Raw genomic sequence first — 25,604 nt, 5'->3', positions numbered from 1 at the left:
CAGGCATAGTGCTGATCACCTTACTTTACTATTTTGTTTAATCCTCACAACACTCTTACGAAGCTAAGTTGTACCATTATCTCCATTTTGCAATTTAAAAAGAAACAATGAGATTCAGGGACTGATTGTTTGACCAGTTACTAAACGTGATTTCCACCAGAGCCCAAGTTGATCATCTATCTACCAAGCTCTGCTGAGTTTGAGCTGCCTGCAGGAATTCCACCTGGATGTGTCCACAGGCCGGACCACAAGCTGGGAAGTGTGGGCAGAGACATTCACTTAGGGGTCACCTCTTATGGGGGGCAGGGCAGGATCAAAGCTGTTGGGCCTGGATGAGATGGCTCAGGAAACTCTGAAAAGGAAGACGGCAAGAGGACCTGGGGAACACTAACCTTAAACAGGCGGAAAGAGGAAAAGAAACCAGCGAATGAGTTTGAGAAGCTGCCCTCTGAGAAAGCGAACTCTTAAAAATGTCCTTCAGTGAATCTTTTTCAAATGCCCCTAGACCAATGCCTGGCACTCGATAAAGGACCTCTGGAGTCAGAAGGGGCGTTCTGTCAAGGGGGTGGGGGGACTTTATGCCTAATTTTCCCAGCTCCTAAAGGACCAAGCCATATGAAACACACAGGGAGACCTCGATACCTGGGACGCAAGTCTGAGACAAGAATAGGGTCAAGGACCATAGCCAAACCCTCCTCAGAACACAAGAACTCTTTCCCCAATTCGACAGGGCAGCGGCGGATGTGAGCGCCACTCACAGCTGCCCGCTCTGATAAGAGGTTACTGCGGAAACGACCAGGAGGGAACGGGCGAGGATCCAAGCCGCTCATGGACTGGGGTCGCCTCGGTCCGAGAGGGGGAGCGCGCGCCCTGACACGCAGGCATGCGCGCGCCTGTGGGAAGTCGGGGAGCGCGCCTGGGCCCCTGCCCGTCGCCCGGCTCTCCCCTCGTTGCAGCTTCGCTCTTCCTAGAGCTCCTTCTCCCCTCCCAGCGGTTTCCCTCCGCAGCTGTGGGCATCCGCTGGCCCACGCGGACGCCCCGCGACCCCCGCAGCCTGGCGGGCAGCGCGTCACGGGAGCGGACCAGAACACAGCCCGCTCCGCCCCATCGCCCGCGGCCCCGCCCCCTCTGGCCGACAAGGGGCGGGCACCACCGGAGTGGGCTCCGTGGGTGTTGGGGCCGGAGTTTCCTCACTCCCCGCCTGGCCGTCGCTCCTCCGCTGACTCCGCGCCCTTCTACGGGCCGTCTCCCACCCCCCTGAGCGGACGCAGGGAGTCGAGGCCGGGCGAACCGGGCGCCATGAAGGGCAGCTGCCTAACGGGCGCCGCGGCGGAGGGGCTGGACGGCTGAGGGCCCGCGCTGGGCCGAGGCATGCGGAGCCCGGGCGGGATCCTGCTCCAGGCGCTGCCCCGGCTGCTGCAGCACGCCGCCCTCCCGGGCCTCGCCGAGCTGCCGGCCCGCTGGGCCCTGCCGCGGGGTGCGGGCGGGGACGGCCCGGCGGACCGCCTTCCCCGCGGGGGCGGGGCGAGCGCGGCGGCGGCAGCAGCGGCGGCCTCGGGCGCCCTGCTCGGCGCCTATCTGGAGCGCCACGGTCCGCCCGAGGCTTCGGAGCTGCCGGAGCCGGGCGGGGCCTTGGCGGGCGGCCCCGGGAGTGGCGGCGGCGGCTTGGTGGTCGGCGTGGCCGAGGTGAGAAACTGGCGCTGCTGCTGCCTCGGCAGCACCTGTTGGTGCCGGAGCCTCGTGCTGGTCTGCGTGTTGGCCGCCCTGTGCTTCGCTTCCCTGGCCCTGGTCCGCCGCTACCTTCAGCACCTCCTGCTGTGGGTGGAGAGCCTTGACTCGCTGCTGGGGGTCCTGCTCTTCGTCGTGGGCTTCATCGTGGTCTCTTTCCCCTGCGGCTGGGGCTACATCGTGCTCAACGTGGCCGCTGGCTACCTGTACGGCTTCGTGCTGGGCATGGGTCTGATGATGGTGGGCGTCCTCATCGGCACCTTCATCGCCCATGTGGTCTGCAAGCGGCTCCTCACCGCCTGGGTGGCCGCCAGGATCCAGAGCAGTGAGAAGCTGAGCGCGGTTATTCGCGTAGTGGAGGGAGGAAGCGGCCTGAAAGTGGTGGCGCTGGCCAGACTGACACCCATACCTTTTGGGCTTCAGAATGCAGTGTTTTCGGTAAGTGGGGTCCCGCTGGCCTATCCCTCTCCAAGTCTCTTTTTGAGCGGTCTTGTGGCGGCCCTAGGAGGGCGCTCTATCAGATAAATACCAGCAGAGAAGTGACATTGACGGCAGGAGTTACGATTACTTTCCATCGCACCCTGGGAAATCTGTCATACACATAAAACATACCTAACGCGGAGCCTCGAAAGAGAGTTTGTTAGATAAAAAACTAATGTTTCTTTTCGGGATGGGAATGTAATTAAAAATGAAAAGCCCTCTTAACAATAGGCATGCAGGGACGTGAATGGAAATGCCTATCTTTAATACTTGTCATCTTTTGTAGCAGCTTTGGCAACATTTAGGGAGGAAAGCTTTCTCTCTTGCTTGCATAAATACATCCAGGGTTTTGATTCAAGTTTTTAGCGACATGGACCAAAAGAAGTGTTTCAGTAAACAGTGGAGGAGCTAGTTGCAGACTCCGGATTTTGGAGTTTCCTAAATTTGAAATGGGCTTTTTCTTCTTCAAGTAATTGTGCTTTAATGCGATGTAAAGAAGAAAATCCTACTGTTTATCTTTCTTTCTTTGGAGGAACTTCATTTCGAAATCACGCGGTGGTGAATAAAACATAACCTTTTGCTCAGTTAGCATATATTTTTCTTCTGTATATGCACCATTATAGACTCTTTTCTGTCCTTGTATTCATATGTTTTGCTTACTCAAGTTTCTATAGCTAGTGTGCATCTCCATGCAACTGATTTAGGATAGAAACACTGCTAGTGAAGAGATCATCTTATTGGAAGAAAGGAATCTGGTCTTTACAAACTTTGTGACTTTGGATCAAGTTACTGACCCTGTCTGGCTTCACTTTTCTCTTTTCTGAAGTGAAGGACTTAAAAAAGTAGATTACCATGTTCCCCAAATTCAATGATTCTGAACTACCAAGAGTTTATGTAGATTCCCAGGAACTTAACCCTTCAGCTAGACTTAAAACTGTACTGAAATAAAGAGATAATTGCATTCAAAACCATACGAATTGATGTATTTTAAGTGATTCTGATGCATTGTTTTGTTTCAAAAAGTAAATTATTGTTAGTTTCTGGAAACTTTCTCATTTTGTTTTGAATTAGGAATAATTCTAACCAATCTACCTCTTTGTGATGAAATTAAAATCTTTCTCTTTTTTCTTTTCTTTTAAATGCCTTTTGCAAACCTCTTGATTCCAAGCAACAGCAGCAATGACTATGGAATGGTATTTGGTAGAGGCAGTGGAAACAGATAAGGGGTTTTCTGTAGAGATAAAGTTTAGTGTTAGCAGTAGTTTGGTATAGTCTTAGTCTTAAATTTCTTTTTCATACCCTCCTATAGTATGAAATATAAACTTGAACTTTGACCCAGTCTTCGGTAATAATAAATAAACTGTCCCAGGACTTTGAAAGAAGGTTGGGCTAAGGAACCTAAGTAGATTGATTCTGTTAGTTTGTGTTTCAATGTAGCATGTATCCTTGGGCCTTTTCTTGTCCATCTACTGTGTGCCAACTACTGTCCTAGGCTCTTTCCACATATTTCTGATCCTTAAACCAGCCCTGCAGAAGTTGATTATGCACATATTATAGACTAGTATCTACTAGTTGGGAGCACAGGGCTGGTGTTGTGAAGTCCTGCTGTCTGCTTAGAATCTAGTGACCTTGGGCAAGTTGTTTATTCTCTCTAGGCTTCAGTTTCTTATTTGTAAAATGAGGAAAGTAATGATACCTACTTCCATAGGATTATTGAGAAGATTACATGAGCTGAATACAGGCAGCAGAGCCTGGCTTAACAAACACGTGTTGGCTTTTGTCGTTTCTGTTGTTATGACCCAAGGTCACCAAGGTACTAAATTAATGGTAGAGTCAAACTTTGAACCATGGTCTGATGGCAGGGTCTCAACCAACCACCTCTTTATTTCTTCAATATATATTTAATGCCTGGTGTAGTCATGGGTAAATAGTAAGGGCTCATTATGTATTTATCGATTGACAATAAGGTAGGCTTTTCTTTTGATTTTGTCTCTTACATATTAAGTATGTAACTAAGAAGTTGTATTTTGTGCTTGGTAATAATTTAAGGTAATCATGTAGTTGAAACTGAGCTTGACAAGGGACAACTCTCAATTTAGCATTGTGTGGTCAATAAAAAAGAAGGGAAAAAAAGAAAAATGGCCTCTTGCAATAGGTATTATTGTCACCATTTCACTGAGAAAGAAACAGAGGCTCAACCATCCAGGAACTTCTTCAGTCACCCACCTACCCAGTGGCTGAGCTAGGGTTTGAACCCAGGATCAGCTGATATGGTGCATCTTACTGTAAAATTTTGACTCATAGCCATAGCAGGGTGGACTGTGAAGCCCGTGGATATGGTCTGTTACGTCCTGTTTATACCTATTGTTCTGAACTGCCTGCTTACAGAAGTAGTCCTTTCAACAAAAACAGTTCACTGAATTCACCCAAGATATGTGAAAGAAAAGAAAGCTTAGTTAAGGCTGATGTTGGTTTTAGTCTGACTTGACTTTCTGCCTTCTAGAACTCCATTCTGCCTCCTCATGTATCCTCTCCACCTCATACCCCTCTTGCTGACCATAGCTGCCCCTTTTTCTAGGGATCTTTCTTGTGTTTTCCACATCCCTCCCTATCTTTGAAATCATCCTTTTTAAAAAAAAAAAGAAAAAAATTCCAGTTAAAACTCATTTTTTTTGTGTGCCCATAATTAGAGAAATTCATCTGGGTGTACCTCAAAGAAGTTAGGTGTAGTGGTCATGTGAGGCCCAGGCTTTGGAAATAGATGATCCTGAATTAGTCTGTGCCATCTGGCCTTCTACATTTCCTCATCTGTAAAATAAAGTAGTTATGAGGCTTAAAAAAGCTGATACAGTGAAGGCATTAAGTATTTTGTCTGGCTCATAGTCACTTCCCAGTAATTGTTAAGTGTTATTATTGTTTGTAGTGGTGGAGGTAGTTGTATTCACATTTTAGAAGCAGGAGCTGATTGTAAAGGATAATATATGGAAGAAGGAAAGGTGCTTTCCCTTGCTTATCTCCTCTGAACCATTTTTTCCCCTTCTCCCATGCATGGTAGAAACTTGAAATCAGATTAGTTGCAACATTTACAGTGTCATCTTGAAGTAGTTATAGTTACTCTTTTGAGCTATACTTTCTGTTGTGGGATGTGTTTAATAATACCTGCTGCAAAGCTGTGATAAAATGTATAGTTTGCTCATTATTTACTATTTCTTTCTCACCATCCTCTGCCTTCCAAAATGAGGACAGTGAAGTTGAGCTACTTTTTAAAAAAATTTAACAAATACCTACATTGTACTTAACTAATTCCCAGGCACTGTTTAATCATGCACACATAACTTATTTACTGTTCATTTCAGCCCTGATCCTCATCTTATAGCTGAAGCAGTTGAGGCACAGTGGTGAAATAACTTGCTCAAGATTACACAGTTAGTAAATGTTTAGAGTCATTAACTTATCCAGGCACTAGTGTTGGTCCAAGAAGAGCTGGATTTCCCAGACACATCCTGATTCCAGTTATAGAATACTTGTCCTAGAGCACCTTAAAGATCAGACGTTATGGAGGACTGGGTAAGGTTCTATACAGTTGACTTAGGTATCATCCCAGATGTTAGAGCAGGGGTCAGAAAACCACAGCCCAATTTTGTATGGCATACAAGCTAAGATTGATTCTTCCATTTTTAAATGGTTGGAAAAAATATCACAAGAATATTTCATATACATGAGAATTATATGAAATTCATACTTCAGCATCCGTAAATAGTGTTACTGGAATACAGCTGTGCTCATTTATGTGTGTGCTATGTGTGTCTCCTTTTAAGCCAAAACAGCAAATTGAGTAGTTACTACAGACCCTACTGCCTACAGAGCCTGAGCTGTTTACCACCTGGTGCTTCATGGAAAAAGTTTGCCAACTTCTGCCTTAGAGTCACACCAACAAAACAGCTACCAAGGCTGAGCCCCTGCAACTGTAGGAAGAGGCCCTTAATTTCTCACATATATCTTGTATTTTTATTTAAGAGAAAAAAAATTTTAAACAAAAGCAATAAATGGGTACTGTGTGTAAAATGCAAACAAAATAGAAACGAGTAAATTTTAAAGTGCAAGACCTTATCCATCACCCTGGCTCACTACTTAGGGAACGGCTTTATAGAATTGTGTGTTACCAAACTGCCAGTTACTTTGGTTATTTATATGAGCCCACCATAGGTTTGAAGCAACAAATAGATTCTTTGTTTTGGAGGGAGCCGGGGAGCTGTAAAACTGGTACTGACTGAAATAATAATAGTGAAAGATGTCATCATAACTTTAAGCAGATATAACTGTTCTCAAGTTTTCTTAGAGTTTGCATTGAGCTATCAAGAAGATAAATTACTTTTAGTAATTTAGTTTATATTTGAACTGAAATTTATTACAACTAAATAAAAGTTTTTGGCAAATGACTCTAAGACCACAAATACAGTATAGTCTTAGCTTATGCTATGGGTCTTCTGGTTCTGTCTTAGCTCCTTTGTAGCCCTGGTGAAGTGATTTAATGATTCTGGCCTCCAGTTTTCCTTATTTGTAAAATGAGAGGGTACAGATGAGGTCAGAGTTTGCTTTTAAAAAGACAAATGTTCTGAGCAACAGTGTAACATTACCTTTTATTTTTTAACAGTTTAGTGATAGTATGTGTTATAAAAATACACATTTTCTCATTTTCTTGAGTTCTTATTCTGTAATATGTTTTCTTATTTTCTTAATTCTTATTCTGTGCTGTAGATAGAGCCATAGATTCAGAAAAAGATATGATGGGTCATAATACTTGTCACTGTATCAGTGTATCTAATGATGATTTCTTCTTACTATTAAAGTGTAATGATTCCCTGCCAGTGGTACAGTTCAGGCAAAATAGAAAGGCAGACACAGTCTGTGTTTTGAAAGAGTTGGAGTCTGGCCCTTAAGGGTCAGATAGGATGAACAAGTTGTGTAATGTCATCTCAGTGCACATCCTGAGACCTCACAATACCACTGAATGCAGGTGACCTTTATTTCCTTGAAACTGTTTTCCCCTCTTTGTGTCTCTTTAGTTATCTCATCAGCTTCTGCAGTTTTTGTGTCATATGTAGGCTTACAATTCACTAATCTATATCTCTAGCCTGTTATATTAATGTATATACAGTGTGTTTTATTAACGCTTCCTAGATTAAAAAAAATTTGTTTAAAAGCAAAGAGGTTATTAAAACATGTTTTAACAATATTTGTTTTTTCTGTCTGTATGTATTCATTGTAAAAACTTTGAAAAGTATAGCAAGTACAAAGAAAAACATCATTAACATTTTAGTGGTTATTTTTCTCTTTGCATTTTATTGATACGTATTTTAATATAATATTGAGTTAATGATTTTTGTGACCTTTTACTTGAAGTAATGAACATCTTGTTATTACATGTATTACAACATGACTTTTAATGGCTGCACAGTCAGCTGTGGTTTTCTATCTTTGTATCTTTTTTATTCCTGCTTAGAACTGGGTCTTAGATATATATAGAAGGCATATGATACGTTTTAGTACAAATAACAAACCTATAGTATGTCAGACTGTATGGAGAAAAGCTTTTCAACTTGTGTTACAGAAATTATGTACAATAAGATATACATTTTTCCCCCCTTGGGAGAAGATTCAAGGCCTCTGTGTGTATGTGGGTGGGAGGGTGGAAGGGCGGTTAAACCAGATTCTCAAATAAATTGGTGACCCCTCCCTAAGATATTTGGGAACCATTAAAAGCAGTTCCTAATTTAGGGACAGTGAACTCATGAAAAAGCTTGCATATGTGAAGATGCTTCTGTGTTGTAGACAGACATTGACCTAACCATTTCTGTCAGTAGAAATCTCTTTACCCTGAAGCCCTCTCTAGCTGTTAGGGTAGGGTCTCAGCACTGCTGCGGCCTTCTTGTTCTTTTTTTTTTTTTCTCCAGTAGCAAGACTTTTTTCAGTACTCTCAGGGTTGCTTGAGAGACCCTAACCAGAGGGTCTTAGCCTTGACATTAGGTTCACCTTGGAGGTTTCTGGAAATATTTTTAGTATTCATTCAGTAAATAATTGGTAGGTGCCTAGTATGTGCCTGCTGCTGTTTTAAATGCTGGAGGTGTAGCCGTGAATAAAAGAAAGTCTCTCCCTTGAGGTGGTAGCATTCCAGTGGAGAAATAGCATTCTAGGTAAATCATGGTGTAAGTTTTGCTGATAATAAGTTAATTTTCATTTATAACATTTTTTCTGTGTGTTTGGCAGAGTGTTCTTAATTTCTGAAAATCCAATTAAAAATGGACATTGCATTCCAACTTGTTTATAAACTGGCAACTATTCTAGGTTTCCATATTTATGAATAAAACATTATTGGTGTTGATACATCCAACCTCCAATAAACATATATTTAGCAACTAATAGATAGTAGGCATTTGTTAAGATCTAGGGACACAATGAGGACCAAGAACGACAGATCCCTTTCCTCACAGAATTTATAGTCTGGGAAAGGACTGAGGGGCAAACAAATGGTGAAATCTTCAGTTGTTCTCCAGTGCAAAGGGGACAGGGAAGTATAGTGTTCTGTCAGAGCACTTGAAAGCACTTAACAAAGACTTGGGGCATCTGGGAAGGTTTCCTAGAGTAATTGATGACTGAGTAGTGAAAGACAGTGTAGGAGTTTTCAGAGTAAATGGAGTGGGAAGAAGGATGTGCTTGTTGTACTCCCCAGAAGGAACAATGTAGAAAGGCCCAGAGGGAAAGGGGAGCAAGTAGTGTTCTAGGAACTGAGAAAATTTTGATGTGACTGGGACATAGTGTGACAGGATGCATGAAATGCTCAGAGGCCAGATCATGAAGCACTTTGCACTCTGAAGAACCTCATGGCAGTAGGAGGGAGTTTAAGCAGGATTAGGCTCACTTTTTAAAAAGATTTCTGCAGGGTTACCATAGATAGTGAGTGGGGGAGTCTGTGTAGTCAGGACCAAAGAGGAGACTGAATTAGAAATAGGCCCAGACGGTGGATAGATTTCCCCAGAGAAGGTGCGGTTGACACGATGTAGTAGATATTGAATGTGGGAAATGAGGAATTAGCTATGTGCCTGACTGATGAGGTCTCCAGCTAGGGCCGCTGAGATTGGGAACACAGAAAAGATGAAGAGGTATTTTGGGGAGCAAAGGAAAGAGAATAGGTAGTTAAGGTTTTTCTTGAAACTGATTTTTAAAGTTTTGATTTTCTGAGAGTGAAAAATAGTTGCCGCTTCTGAATTCTTTTTCTCTGTTCCCCAATTTTTCTGAAATATTAATAGGAAGTATTTTGGGGATATGTACAGTAAAATAATTTGTCAGTAAATATTAATTAGATGAAAAGACCAAACTGGTCATTTTAATTTCTCTTGACCAATCCTTTCTTAACAGTCATAGGGATTCATGATTTTTTTCTATAGGGATTCATGATTTTTTCGTATATAATATAATGTATTTTAATTGGAATTTATAATATTTTAACAGTAACTTTGTTAATAAGCAGCATCCCAAATACCAAGCAACAAGTCTATACAGGAAGGTATAATTTGCCAAAATTAATGCTAGATTCACAGAGCTGCACATAAAATTTGAGGTCTTCTGAATACTGGTCACCTTTATATTTTTTATTACATCCATGCCAAGATATTCTATGTAAAAACAAAGTTTCTTGGTGGGTTAAATTAAAGTGGTAAAGCCATTGTGTAAAAAGCTATAATCTTAGCAGAAGAGCTGGGTCAGGTTTCCTGAGAGCTGTGCTTGGTGCTGTGCCTAAGAGGACCGACCACAACCCCAGCTTCAGTGAATGATCTGAAGACAGAGGTTCTCTGTTGTCAGCTCCAAAAATGCTGTGTTCAGAGGTGAATCAGCTCTTGCTCTTCAGAATTAGTTTTTTTTCCTCTCATTTTTTTTCCCTCCCAGATGGAGTACTTCTTTGTTTTCAGGATCTATTTGGTGTAGTGGTGAAGTGATGTTCTACATGTTAACCCCTCCTGACCCAGTTAAGTGAATCACATCTCCAAGTATATCACTGTACCTCTGGGAATAAGAGGATATATAATTTTATAGTGCTTCTAGAGTTTTTAAAACATGAGATGACAGCAATCAGGTGGTGTTTGCCATCCCTTAAACTCTTGCTGTGGTATCTCATCATAGAAACTAACTAGCAAGATAGCATCGATATCCTAGGTTGAGAAATGTAGGGGTTCTTTGATTTGGAATACAACTCCTGAGCCAAAATGCTGGGTACTGCAGGCAGGAATTCCAATGGTACTGATCTAGGCTCATGTTTAATGTCTTTCTACAAAGTAGAACAAGGAGACAGAATTTTATAACTTTGGTGCTTGAAGACTTACTGGGGAGAGAAGGCTGGATGCATCTCCTTGTGGGAACAAGTATTCCAAATATGTTTGTCAAAGACTGAGCTAGATGGAGATTCTGAGTAAAATTTTTGCTTATAGAAAATGCCGTATTAAAATAGACCGGGTGCAGTGGCTCACGCGTGTAATGCCAGCAGTTTGGGAGGCCGACGAGGGCAGATCATGAGGTCAGGAGTTCGAGACCAGCCTGACCAACATGGTGAAACCCGGCCTCTACTAAAAATACAAAAATTAGCCAGGTGTGGTGGTGTGCACCTGTAATCCCAGCTACTCAGGAGGCTGAGGCAGGAGAATCGCTTGAACCTGGGAGGCGGAGGTTGCAGTGAGCCGAGATCGTGCCATTGCACTCTAGCCTGGGCAACAGAGTGAGACTCTGTCTCAAAAAAATATATATAAAACAAAAATAAAATAATCTGGAGGAAGCTGTTCATCTTTAATAAACTTATTAATAGTTTAAAACCTGTGTATATGTATGTTACTGTGTTGCTCCATTGGTTAAAGCATTGAGCCCTCCAGCAAAAATATTTATGATTATTAACTAAAATTATATGTATGCATAGTAACACTGTTTCCCAAGGGTAAGGTTTGGTCATGAAAGGTTTGATAAACTTCAGTTTATGCAGTTTATGCATGGGCAACGGTCTTGTTGAGTTGAGTGGTGGAGTTGTTTCACATTTAGGAAATCTGTTCTTAAATTACCAATTTGAATATTATTGATGTCATCTGTGAATGTCAATTATGTGTTCTATTTAGAGAAACTTCATTACATTTAAAGGTAAAGGTTGTGGCCAGAAGTGTTGCATTCTGAAATTTTTGAACTGAGATATTTATTTTAAAGATAACTTCCACAATATGTAATGTTTTGTTATTAACTGCAATATAATTTTATAACATTCATTTTTGTCATATGTTCTCATTTTCTTTATTTGACATGTTTATTCTAAAGAAATTTCTCTGCTCCTGTAAGTGCTCTAAATTGAAGAAGGAACCTTGCTCAGCTTAGCTCCATTCACATCATTCTTTGACTAGACTCCCTGGTACCTTTCCTCTGAGTATAGGCTCCTTCCTCTTTTATCCAAGGCCCCAACAAGTATCACCCCATGTAGTTTTCCTGTCTTTATTTTACGGGATTTGTGTGTGTCCTATAAACAATCCTAGCTGTACTGCCAACTTTATGAATATATTCTGTACTTTCCCTGCCATTGCACTCTAGCCTGGGCGACACAGCGAGAGTCCATCTCAAAAAAAATAAAATAAAATAAAATAAAATGATTTGGAAGCTGTTCATCTTTTGTTCATTCTCTTCTTGAAACACCTGCCTTCCTCATCCTATCTATCTTTGCTTGCTAAACTCATACTAGGCTTTCAGTGTCTGCCTTGAATCCCTCTCTTCCCAAAAAGTTACGCTTTGGTTTCCACTTCTACAACTAATTTTCATCCTTTATTCTTTAATGCTCAGCATGTAGTCCTTCTCAATGCTCCCCGTTCTGTCTGTTTCTGAGGTAGTTTATGTGTATTTGTCAGTGTGTAAATCCATCAGTGGTAGGCATTGTGTCTTTTTATCTCTTCCAAGCACTTCTTGGAGCATCTCGCATGAGCAGTTATTGAGTCAGTGATCGATAAGGTGGATTGTTAACAACCAGTCACTGTAATATTCTTTCCAAATCAGCAGTGATGCATCTCCAGTTCATTAGCTATTAATAGAGTTGAATGTAGTTTTATTGAAAATGTGAAATGATTTTTAGATTTGGTTGTATTAATAGTTATAGATTCACCTATAGCTGATTAAAATATCAGATTTTAAAATTTGTAAAAAAGTTTAATATAGTGGCCAGTAGCTTTCTTATATACCAGTAATACTCAGATGGGGATGTGGAAAAGTTACTTTCAAAATCAGTAGTAGTGGCAACAATAATAACATGAAGTGCTTAGAAATAAACTAATAAGAAATACATGAGATATGTGAATAAAGTGACCAAACTTTAGTAAGAGGTATAAAAGAAGATTTTGAGTAATTATAGAAAAATTTCTGGATAAGAATACCTAATATTGTAGAGATTTCAGGTCTATCCACATTAATTTGCAGATTTGCCTTAATCCCAATATGAAATTTACTGATTTTTTTTGAGTGACAGAATGATCTACAAGAATGAATATGGCCAAGAACAGTTATGGCCATTTTTAAAAGAAGCGTAAAGAAGGAGTTTGAATAGAATGGGAAATTCCTTGCCACGTATTAACTGGTAGTCTTTATTACAATTTGGTTTCAGTACGAGATTTGAGATACCCATGTTTTAGTTCTAGTACAAGATTTAAAATATACATGGACAGTATTAGAGCTCCAAATAAGCCCTTTTTATATAAAGTAACTTTTATTTCTGCTGAAGTATACATAATAGGTCCATGGAGAAGTTATTGATTATTTAGTATCTAATGCTGGGAAAATTGGCTACTGGGAAAGGGGAGGGATCAGGCTATATCCTCACCTTTAATTTGAATAAATTTCAGAAGGAATAAGTGGTGAATGCTAAAAAGGAAAACATAATCAGAAGAAATATATAAGTAGAAACCAACAATAGACTCTTAAAACATTTTCTAAAGCTAAATACAGTGGAAAAATAAGAGGAAAAAATAGATAATATTTGATTATATAAAAATTTAAAAACATTTGTGTGTCAAAACATAAAATTAAGAGATAAAGGACACTTTAGCGAAAACTATATGCTACATATAATAGACAAGAGGTTGCCCTCACTATATAAATTGTTCTTACAAATAAACAAGAAAAACACTTAACATCCCCATAAAAAAGAGCAAATGTGAACAAATGAAGCCATAAGGAAATGTGAATAAAAAACATATGTAGAAAATGTGTCAATATAAAATAGTACAGATTAATGATGAAACATCATTTTTACTCCTATCAAAATAAGAAAGATTAGAATTTAATACCTACAGTTGGTAACAGTATGACACAATGGACACATTCATGTATCACATACTGACAGGTGTGTTAAATCATTGTGAACATTTTGGAAAATAAGTTTTTTACTATTTGAACCAATAATTCTACTCCTAGTGATCTGTCCTATCAGAGTTAAGATACATGTGTCATGTATTGCTGTATACCAGATCACTTCAAAACTTAGTAGCTTAAAACAATCATTTATTGTCTCACAATTTCTCTGGGTCAGGAATTCCTGTGCAACTAGCTGGGTACCTCTGACTCAGGCTCCCTCACAATGCTGCAATCAAGGTTTTGGCCAGGGCTGCGTCATCTTAAGGCTTGACTGGGGCAGGATTCACTTCCAGGCTATTGACTGGCTATTTTTCCAGACTATTTTTGCTAGCTATTGACTGAAGACATCAGTTTCTTGCCACATTGGGTCTCTCCATGGGAGCTACTTAGAGCATGGCTGCTTACTTGCTTGAGGAAGAAGTGGAAGTCCTATTCATTTTGTAACCTAATTTTGGAAGTGGCATCTCCTCACTTCTGCTCTTGCCTGTTTGCTAGAAGTAAGCACGAGGTCCAGCCCACACTCTAGGGGAAGGGATCACACAAGGGCATGAATACCAGGAGATGAAGTCATTAGGAATATTTTAGATGTTGCTTACCACAGAGGTTAATATCCAAAAGATGTCATTGTAATTTTAGAATTTTTTGATAATAGCCAAAAATAAATGTGTAATTACATATATACAAAAAATAAAGCAATGTAAATATTCTACAGCAGGAGTGGTTAAATTGTGCTACATCCACACAATAGTAGTATAATTGCATAATAATGATAATTTTCACCTTTTTTGAGTGTCAGTCATATGCCAGGTATTTCCTAGATACTTTAGAAATATTTTTGATCCTAACAACAGCCATCTAAGCTGGTGATGATTTTCATTTTACAGATGAAAAACTGATAGCACTTTGGGAGACTGAGGTGGGCGGATTGCCTGAGCTCAGGAATTCAAGAGCAACCTGGGCAACACGGTGAAACTCTGTCTGTACTAAAATACAAAAAAGTAGGGCCGGGCATGCTGGCTCACGCCTATAATCCCAGTACTTTGGGAGGCTGAGGCGGGCGGATCACAAGGTCAGGAGATCGAGACCATCCTGGCTAACACGGTGAAACCCCATCTCTACTAAAAATACAAAAAATTAGCTGGGCATGGTGGCGGGCGCCTGTAGTCCCAGCTACTTGGGAGACTGAGGCAGGAGAATGGCATGAACCCGGGAGGCGGAGCTTGCAGTGAGCTGAGATGGGGCCACTGCACTCCAACCTGGGCGACAGAGCAAGACTCCGTCTCAAAAACAACAACAACAACAAAAAGTAGCGGTGTGGCGGCATGTGCCTGTAGTCCTAGCTACTTGGGAGGCTGAGGCAGAAAAATTGCTTGAACCCAGGTGGCGGAGGTTGTAGTGAGGCCAGATCGCACCACTCCACTCCACTCTGGGCGACAGAGCGAGACTCTGTCTCCAGACAAAACAAAACAGATATTTAGAGACAGAGTCGCATATTGAATTATCAGCACCAGAATGCCATTCTAGGGTTATCTGGCTTCAAAGCTCAGCGACCACACTGCTATTTAAGAATGCTTATGAAAAATGTTTAATGATATGAGGAAGACTTACAAAACTGTTTTTACAAAGTTATCAATGTGTGGATTTTATTTACATGAAAGAAAAAATAGTCACAAATGTTACCTTTCAATGGTAGTATAATAGAATATTAAAATTTACTTTTATTTCATTCTAAATTTTCTACATTCTGCATGTATTCTCTTTATAATCATTTTGTAAACTCAGAATACTGTTGTAAAGATGTCAGCTCCTTCCCAAGGAAATACCACTAGTTAGACTTAATACACACATTTTTTTTATGTTGAATTGAAATTTTACTTGGTAATGAATCATTCCCTTTAATCTACTCTTCTAGATTACTGATCTCTCATTACCCAACTATCTGATGGCATCTTCGGTTGGACTGCTTCCTACCCAGCTTCTGAATTCTTACTTGGGTACCACCCTGCGGACAATGGAAGATGTCATTGCAGAACAGAGTGTTAGTGGATATTTTGTTTTTTGTTTACAGGTGAGTTTAAGGCCAAGGGTTGTCTCTTTTTTTCTCTCTGTTTCTTTTTGTATGGCATTGCTGATTTGACAGATTTCATTGAAAATAATCAGAGGGTTTTTCCATTTTAGATTTTTTCTTGGTTCTTTCATTACTACTACATATTTTGACAACATTAAAATTTTTTAATTGTGTGGATATATGCAAGTGTGTAGAACTGAATTGATACAGAAAAATCCTCTTAAAGAGGCAAAAAAGAATGACAAAAATAGGGTTATTTTTGCAGTGATTATTTTCAGAGTCATCACAAATCAAATACTATATTTTGATTTTGTGTGAAGTGTATCTGAAAATAATTTCAGTAAGATTGGGCAGAGTTGAGTGCTTATTTTATTATTTATATTCAAATTATTGAAACTCACCTATTTGTATTTTTTAGTATTATGTTGAGAGTGTAAATTTCTTTCTAGTACAATTTGATGTGAAACAAGATTTGTTTTAAAAAGTATTACCTCATAAAAATGTCTATGGTTTTCTATTACAAGTCCAAATAAGACTTGTATAATGGATTATTATTACCATGCAGATTGTAATATAGTTTGGGGCGCATAAAATTTTACATAAGAAGTTGATGAAAGAGGAAAACACTGCCACATAGGCAAATTTCTTTAGAGCCTTTAAATTTGCATGCAGAAATAGTTAAAATTTATTTGTGATTGATTTTATTCCTGAGATTTAACAAAATAGAAAATCATAATTTTTCATGAACTAGTAAGATGATGATGATAGTTAACCTTTATTCCATGCTTTCTATGCCACATATTTAAGCTCATTTAGTCCCTACCAAAACCCTAGGATGTACAGATTTTTTTTTTCAGATGTTTATTATCTTGAGCTGGTTATGTATTATACATCTCTTCCCAACTCAGCATTCAGTGACATCACATTGATAGCTTGAATTGCCCATGATGGGAATATTTACACCATGGGAAATGGCAAGTGCTGTAAATCAAGCCCCCTATCTCTGATCCACAAGAACTGGTTCACAAAGACACCATTAGATAGTAACTTGTTTAAAGTCCCCACTAATAAGTGGTAGAGCCAGGATTTGAACCAAGGTGGTTGGTTCTAGAGATTGTGCTCAAAACCAGTAGAATATAGTCAGCCCTCTGTATCCATTGGTTCCACATTCATAGATTCAACCAACTACAGATCAAAAATATTTGGGAAAAAAATTAAAAATAACAATACAACAATAAAAAATAGCACAAAAAAGTATTACAATAACTACATAGCATTTACATCATATTAGGTATTATAAGTAATGTAGAAATCATTTAAAGCATGGAAGGATATGCAAAAGTTATATGCAACTATCATGCCATTTTATGTAAGGGACTTGAGTATACACAGATTTTGAAATCTGGGGGGCTCCAGGAACCAATACCCCACAGATACAGGGGACAACACTATACTCCTCTAAGCAAATAATACTATTGAAATGGTCCTCCAGACTTACTGGTCTTTTAACTTGTTAGTTTTAACTTAACTGTTATTGAGTATATGGTACCGTATTACAAATTTAATTTTGGTGGCATTATTCTCAAGTTTTTGAGGCCCTATCTTATTTAAAATACTATGATAAAATAAAGCCAGAGTTAATTTTCTTTGCGCTTATGAGGTACAAGTTTAGTACATAAAGTAAAACCATGAATATTTACATTGAAATATTGCCTAAATAAAGCTTATCAATAAGAGTACTTGCTTTAAGAAAAATTTTATAATATTTTTGACATGCAAAGAGTCAGTTTTTATTTTTCTTTACTTTTTTCCCCAAAGCTATATTTTCTTCAGATAGTCTGAATCTAAGTTAAATGTTTTTGTTACAGTTGGTTTATATATATTAATACAGCATGCTAATCATATAAAGTTAAACTTCCTATGCATTATATCTATAGCACAGTATATAAATTAACATTTATGATCGTCCCAAAGAACTGTAAATTATCTAATATGTATTGCATTCTCAGATTTTTTTAGTATGAAGTTAAGCATTTTTTTTGTAGTTTCCTGAAAATAAGTAATCTATTTGTAACATTTTTTTCCCTTTGACTTTACATTTGAGTAATTAGAATCCCTCATTGTTAGTAGCTTAGAGAGAACTTTTACTATTTGAAACTTTATATTTTTATGCATCTTAGTAAATTACTCAACTATAGTCAATGAAGTTCATGATGCTTTTTAAACTATAGAATCTTCTTTTATTCAGTGATTTCTCACCCTTTGGCTAAGCTGGAAAATTTAAGCTTAGAATACAAGACAGTGGGGAAAACACATATTTCTTAGCCTAGGGATTTATGAAAAGAAGTGAAGACATGTTTACGCTTGTTTGATTTAATTGATATTAGTTACAGCTTAATTTGTATCAGGAGGCATTTAATGCAGCTTACAAAATATATACAAAAGAAAAAAAAGAGAGCTTAGGTTAAAGCTAGCAGAATAAGTATATTCATGAGATTCCTCTTATTTTCTAGAAACGAGCCACAAATTTGCCTCTGAGTTTTATGGCTGCCAGCCTAAAATAAAGCAATACAAAATAACTGTTCATAGGAAGCCACAACCATTTCTTATACAGTTTGATTATCCCTTATCTGAAATGCTTGCAGCCAGAAATGTTTTAGATTTTGAATTTCCTCAGATTTCAGTATATTTACATTGTGCTTACCTGTTGAGTATCCCTAATCCAAATGTCTGGAATCTAAAGTGTTCGAATGAGCATTTTCTTTGAGTGTCTTGTTAGTGCTCAAAAACTTCGGGTTGGAGCCTTTGAGGTTTGGAATTTCTGGGTTAGGAATGCTCAACCTGTACTGAAATCCAGCTTAGATTCTGTGGTCTATTTAGTTACTCTTCCATGCCTGTTATTTTTCTATGTATCTACTAACCAAAACCCCAAACCTGAATACATCCAAGTTTTATCTGCTTTGCCCCTATTCTTTTGGGGAAGTCATGTAACCAGACACATTGATATTTATCTCATGGTTGCAAATCTTCACCTAGTTTCTCGACACTGCCCCACATCCCATCTCTCTCCTTTGTCTTCTCACTCCCCTGCTGTTGTCTTGAAATAGTTAATTATTTTAAACTATCTTCACTTCTCCTCACAATTTTGACTCCTTCACCTGTTTCCATCTTTATTGTCAGCAGATTACCTCTCTTGCTTAACAGAAAAATCAGAAGCCTTCAACTGAGAAACCCCTGAATTTTCATATAAGAAATCTGTTAACTTCTTATGTTCCTGCCCCTGCTTAGCTTGCTTTCCAGTTAGCATTAAGAGATGCCTGTCTTTCTGTATGAGGCTTGACCTTCTGCCTGTGTTTGATTCTTTGATTTCATTTTAATAAGGAAACTTTTAAAACAATTGTCTATACTATCTATTTCCATTTTCTAAACCCTTTTTAACACTTCACTCAGCTAAGGAAGATGGGGAAGGTGTGTTGGGGGACAGTACAAATTGTCAGGCCCTGGGATCAGAAGTGCAGCTGGGAAAGTCCCACTTAAAGATGTAACCATTTCACCCTTGCTATCTGTGGCCCTGCCACTTCCTTCCCTCAAACTGCTCTTTTTAGGGCTGTCAGTAAGCTTGTCTAAATGAGATGTACTTTCCATTTCTCATCTAGCTTGACGTGTTAGTAGTCTAAGACTCCTGACAGTGCCTTCATTTTTAAAACACTCTTTCCTTAGTTTCTTTGATACCACTGTCTTAACTTTTTTTTTCCACTTGCCTAGCTTATGCTTAACTTCTTCCTTTCACCCCTTATATCTGTGTTTTTGAAGATCCTAGCTTAAGTTTTCTAGTCCTACTCTGAAAACTTTTTTACAGCAAATCCAGTTACTCTGATGGTTGCTAATATGTGTATTTGGGTCAAGACCCTCCCCCTGCCCTCATCCTACTCCCCAGCACTTGTCTTTAGCTCAGCCCTCTTTCCATAGCTTCAGACCCCTTCACTGACATCCATGAACTTTTTTGGATATCTAAGAGGCACCTCAAATTCAGCATGTCTTAAACAGAATGTAGCATCTAATTCACAAAGCACCCGCCCCCGCCCCCATATTTTTTTCATCTCTTTACATGGTGTTTCCATTTGTTGATACATAGCAAACTTAGGAGTTTTCAGTAAATATATCTTGTTTCTTTTAAGAGAAGTAACAGAAAACAATTACAGAATTTAAAGACCCAGCTTTAAGATGCCTAACTTATTTACGATTTTACTGAGTGATGGGCACTCATTTAATGGCACCCCCTTGTGCAAGTTCCAAGTTCCTCCCCTCTCACACTTACCATACCCCCAGTATGCTCTGCTTCTGTTATCTCCTCCCCCAACCACCCTCAGCACTTGGATTTAGAATACTTTCCCTTTAAAGCTTATGTTATAATTATGGGTAGATTTCATTGAAATTGTATTATATTTCCGTATCACTTTTGGTTACAGCAGCCTTTGTAAACTTGCTGGGACATTAAATAACACCTGCTGTGTTTGCTCCAAATCCTAAAGAACTGATTTACAAATGAACTTTGGAATAAAACTCATTTAGAAAATGTACACTGCTTAGACATTCTGAGGAACTGTACATAGAATGCTAAAGTGGGCCGGGCACTGTGGCTCATGCCTGTAATCCCAGCACTTTGGGAGGCTGAGGCAGGCAGATCATGAGGTCAGGAGTTTGAGACCAGCCTGGCCAACATGGTAAAATCCCATCTCTACTAAAAATACAAAAATTAGCCAGGCGTGAGGCGCATGCATGTAATCCCAGCTACTCAGGAGGCTGAGGCAGGAGAATCACTTGAACCCGGGAGGCAGAAGTTGCAGTGAGCCGAGATTGTGCCACTGCACTGCAGCCTGGGCGACAGAGCGAGACTCCATCTCAAAAAAAAAAAAAAAAAAAAGAAAAAAGAAAAAAAAAGTACAGAGGGACCACAGCTTCCTATAGGACAATGAGAAACTGAAGCTTCCCTAAATCACACATCACTAGTGAATAGCTAAGCTAAGACTAGAAACCTGACTTTCAATTTGATCAGTGTGATGATTTTTCTAGTATCCCTTTGACTAACATTTTTAAATAATCATCATGTTTTCCTCTGATTTTGTTTTTTCCTAAGTACAGGCAATTACTTGTTCACAATCTCTTGTTAATTCTTTGGAAGTTTATTGGCATTTCATTTTTTTAAGTGGTCTGTAATACTTTTAATTTTGTCTTCACCAGGTAGTTCATTGCAAATAGTAGTGCTTCTCACTAAGTGGGCTTAGAAATACCTATGGACATTTATAGTCATGCAAAGGTATAATACTACATTAATTATACCAACAAAGTTTAGCCAGCTGTTACCTCTATTGTAGACATTTTTTATTCCTTGAAGAAAGCTTTTTGGTACAAAGAGACAGGTTTGGCTTGTATCAAGTGAACCAAAAGGAATGTGTGTTTTCCTAATACCATGTCATGGTTACCTGTAGACTTTGGTCCTCCATTACCAGGAGAAGCAGCAAAGGAAAGAATAAACATTAACTGTGTGTAAACTATTTAAAAATGTATAACCCTTTACCTACCATCTTTGAGAAGCACCCTGTTTGAAGCATTTCTAAGCCAAATATTTATTGGATTTATTTCTCTCTTTTTTTTGTATAAAATATTGATAACTGTAATGTTTTATTTTTATTCACAGATTATTATAAGTATAGGCCTCATGTTTTATGTAGTTCATCGAGCTCAAGTGGAATTGAATGCAGCTATTGTAGCTTGTGAAATGGAACTGAAATCTTCTCTGGTTAAAGGCAATCAACCAAATACCAGTGGCTCTTCATTCTACAACAAGAGGACCCTAACATTTTCTGGAGGTGGAATCAATGTTGTATGATTCTAATGAGATACGTGATTGTCAAGAGCCTAGTGTGCTATCTAAGGTCTAGCAGTCACTTCACTAGTGGGCAGAGACAAGTTCTAATTGTATTACGGCACAAACAAAACTGACTGGTTTTTAAATTGCACAATTTTTTTTTTTAAAGCAAGAATCATTTTCTGGGTATGTAAGTGTAAATGTAGATGCAAATTTGGCTGCACCTCTTTATCATGCCTGTATTGGCCTATAGGTCTGCACTTTAGTGTTTTTTAATTGTTTTATTTCTGGGTATTTACGAACAGAGAAATAACCCAAATATTATTTCTGCTTAGTGTCTTTATTTATAAAGCCCATGAGTAGTTTGTATGCATCTTTCCTACTTGTAAAGATGAGTAAAAGTATGCAGTTTTAAATTTATAATATTATTGGATGTTCTTTGCTTTGGTAGTCTTTCCAGAAAGGATAAACAGTGGTTTTTGTTTTGTTTTGTTTTATTGTTTAAGTGGGACCACTTAGCTTCCCATTTCCTTACTAGTTAAAGAACAGACATTAATTTTCAGTTGAATGTATTTTTGCAGGCATCTTATTGTTACAGGGCCATTTACACCTATTCACAAAGCTTAAATCCTACCTTGTGGGACTGAAGTGCTCTTAATATAACTGTTTATTTTCACTGTGTAATATGCAAAGCAAAAGGGAAATTATTTGGTGGATGGTAGCTCAAAATTGGAACTCTTGTTCTAATTCAGTTATGTTGGCTTTACCCTCCTTAGATTTTTCATCAAAGGGCTGTCCCATTGCAGTCTTACTAAAACATTTTGTTAAAATCAACTTTTTTCCTTTTTATATTAATAATTAGGCTTTTAAATAAAGATGTTATTCCTTTAAAATGGTGGGCTTACCATCATTGAAGATGTCACTCAGGTGGCCTTGTTTGATCAAAACGCCTTTTTTAAAAACCAAGCTTTAAAAACATGTTTATAATTTCATGAAGTACATATATATTGTTCCCATAGTCTTCAGCTTTAAAACTATAAATATGATATTAAGTTAATGCCCAAATTTGTGTTACTTGCCCTACTTTAAGTAGGTTTATTGTGTTTGTTTTTTCAGTACTTGTTTTTCTCTGATAAGACTCAGGAATTCTGAAATGTGAAATTGTCTCAATTCTTTCTCTTGTAGCATGAATCAAATGTATTTATTAATAGCACTTATGACTATAGAATATAATTTGGCATATGATTCATATTACATATGTATTCATTTTATTTTTAAAATAGTTTATAAACTTAATGAATTTTTTTTACAAATGAGGTTATAGATATTAATGCAAATTTTCTGGTAGGTATCTCTTTTTTTGCTGTGATGATTCCAACTTATCAGAGACCTCCCATTTGCCTTTTCATTACGGTGAAAGCTTTGCCCTCATCGACTAAAGTACAAAGGAATTCTTTGGAAGCAGATTATTCTAGTCTTATGCTAGAGATGAATTTGATCATTTTAATGTGTGATCTTTTTGCTCTATCAGGTATAATTGTTTTCCTTTCCTTTATAATGCGTAAGTTTTCTCACCTTTGAATAACAGTAAAGTTCATTTATATGTCCATACCTAGAAGACCAGTGCAAATACTTTGAGAGCACCTGGGTCTACAGGACATAATTGGCATCTAAATCCTCATTTCTTGCTATTAGTAGGAAAATAGATACAGTATTGGAATACCCTTATTCTTTTTGAATCCTAATTACTCATTTCGGTTTTTTTTCTCTCTTTTGAATCCTAGTTGCTGGTTTTTAATGATTTTAGTTTAGCAATCCCAACCAACAATACATTTGATTTATTTTTTTCTGTCTAACCTGACAACCTTTTTCTTGTGCTTCTTGTTGGTTAGTTTTTGTGAAAGGAATCATTATTTAAGATCACTGTTTTCATACTTGTTTTACACTTCACGTATTTTGAAGTACATTTATTTACTTAGCATTTGTGACTTGAATAATTTCACCAAATGAATACATTTTGGTAGTTTGTAATGAGTTCTTCTAATTGTTACACTTTGCTTGGTACTTAACAATAAATATGTAAAGGTAAAAGAAATAATTTTCTGTATTCTGCCAATCTTAATTTTATATAATAAATCATCCATTTTTTTCTTAAAATAGTATGGATTGACTGTTTCTAAAATACCACTCTATGGCTGTGGTTTTTCTTTTCTTCAGCATTTCCAGCATCCAAGTAAACAATAGTCCCTTATAGTCCTGCTACTTGATGGGTGAATTTGGTTGCTGGGTTTTTAAGTTGCACTCACAATAAATCGTGCAAAGCATTGTCATGCCTTATTTACTCCATTTTTAATCCTGCATCCCAGATTTATGGCAGCAACACATATCTACAGGATACTTTTATGTTGTCCAAATATTGCTGTCAGTCATATGTACTTATAAAATGTCTCCAGTCATGTATATGTATAGAAATGAAATGTCAAATTTCTCAGACTGTTAAAGTGCAGTATAAAGTTGCTTAATGCACACTTAAAAAATGATATATAATTTCTGAATCTTATGAAATATGTGTTCTTTTTTAATTCTTTGGGCATTTTCTTAAATTTTACATGTTTTTTGGTTTATTGTTAATGATTTTGTTTACTCTTTGCCAAATTTTGTCATGTAGGTTATTTTACAATAGCACCTTTAAAAAAAGTATATGCTAATTTACTAAGCATATTCATATCCATTTTTATTTGATCATCTGATTTGTGAAATAACTTGAAATTTGTACTGTTTGGTTTGTGAAAATAATATTACCAAATCTCTGTCATTAGAATGTGTACTTTATGTTCAGAAGTGACTGTGGGTTTATTCAGAGCCAGCCATTCTCTCCCTTGATGCACTTTGTAACCAGCTACACATGCTTTTAGGTGGCTTTTCCCTGATAGGGTCAAGTATATGACTATAAAACATTTTTCTTGTGAAGCTATTAAGTTCATTAGTTACTCTTATTTCCCCTTGTTGTAACTAAGTGGTGCAGGTATAAGCATATCCCCAGCATTCCTGTGTGTGTGAATGTGCACTGCTGATTTGGACTGTTCTTGAGAAAGGTGCTGTGACTTAACATATGTCAATATTTGTTAGCTCTGGGGATATCTTTAGAATGCTTGAGAAAGTTGTTAGGTGTGTGCCAGATTGGTGAAGGTAAATCCCTGCTGTTCACAGCCAAGCAGCATTTCCAGAGAAAAGGAGAGTTTTACATAGACCCCAGGAAAAACAGTACTAACCTGGTTGATGGCCTTGGTGGAATTTTGTTTCAGCCAGAGGCTACTCATTATATCAGAATGATGTTCAGTATAACACTATCTGATTTTTAGATTGGTCCATTTCTGTTGTAATCAAGTCTTTAGGATGTAATCTTTTTAAAGTCATTGCTTTAATCTGAAAAGCCATTAGAAGGGAGAGGAATCACTGTTCCACAGGATATTTAAAACTCAGGAGTTCAAATAACCTCACATATTGAACATAAACTGTTAACTTATTCCACAACTAAATTCTAACCTGATACTTATGAATTGCAAAGTGATTGCTGCAAACTTTTTCTAAGGTGGCTGAAGATTTAAAATACATCATTCTAAAGGGAAATCAGTAAAATGTCTTGATAATTGGTATCCAAATCACTTGTGTGCCTGAGAAAATAAAAGGTTATATTTTACTTTCTTCTTGCTTTTCTTTCTTTGTCTTTATACTTTAATGGATGTAGAGAAAAGACCCTACATGTCATGTAGGATGGATTCAGGGGATATCCTGAATCAAGGAGTGATTCAAGGGATAGGGAGGATGTACTCCTAAAAATGAGAATGTTGATAATTGACCCTCCATGGGGTGCTTATGGTTCTTGAAGAAGCTTTAAGGAGAAGTTATTCTGACGTCTTAAATTGGCACTCACTCCAGTTTTTTTCTATATCTTTAAGTCATGAAATGCCAACTGCCAAACAATTGTTAGTCGTTTGTCCCAGCCAGTGGCAATATTTATGATGCTTTTCATAATGT

The 25,604-nt window shown here is 38.1% G+C and overlaps 1 protein-coding gene across 1 annotated transcript; it reads left to right on the top strand.

Annotated features, from left to right (window-relative positions):
• The first annotated feature begins 1,142 nt into the window (after window positions 1-1,142).
• Window positions 1,143-25,266, top strand: TMEM64 (transmembrane protein 64). Its single transcript, XM_031013835.3, has 3 exons — window positions 1,143-2,166; window positions 15,542-15,697; window positions 21,396-25,266. The coding sequence occupies exons 1-3, from the start codon at window positions 1,372-1,374 to the stop codon at window positions 21,585-21,587; spliced, it is 1,143 nt and encodes a 380-aa protein (XP_030869695.1). The 5' UTR covers window positions 1,143-1,371; the 3' UTR covers window positions 21,588-25,266.
• The last annotated feature ends 338 nt before the right edge of the window (window positions 25,267-25,604 follow it).

This window comes from Gorilla gorilla, chromosome 7, assembly GCF_029281585.2.
Source record: "Gorilla gorilla gorilla isolate KB3781 chromosome 7, NHGRI_mGorGor1-v2.1_pri, whole genome shotgun sequence".
Taxonomy (NCBI): Eukaryota; Metazoa; Chordata; class Mammalia; order Primates; family Hominidae; genus Gorilla; species Gorilla gorilla.
Note: the sequence above shows the minus strand (reverse complement) of the source record. Positions and strands in the feature narration are given on the sequence as shown.

Bases quoted from the DNA above. Each gene is read 5' to 3' on its own strand.
- TMEM64 (XM_031013835.3), top strand. From the start codon at position 1,372: ATGCGGAGCCCGGGCGGGATCCTGCTCCAGGCGCTGCCCCGGCTGCTG. The intron at 2,167-15,541 runs GTAAGTGGGGTC...CTACTCTTCTAG, and splicing joins TTCAGAATGCAGTGTTTTCG to ATTACTGATCTCTCATTACC. The intron at 15,698-21,395 runs GTGAGTTTAAGG...TTTTATTCACAG, and splicing joins ATTTTGTTTTTTGTTTACAG to ATTATTATAAGTATAGGCCT.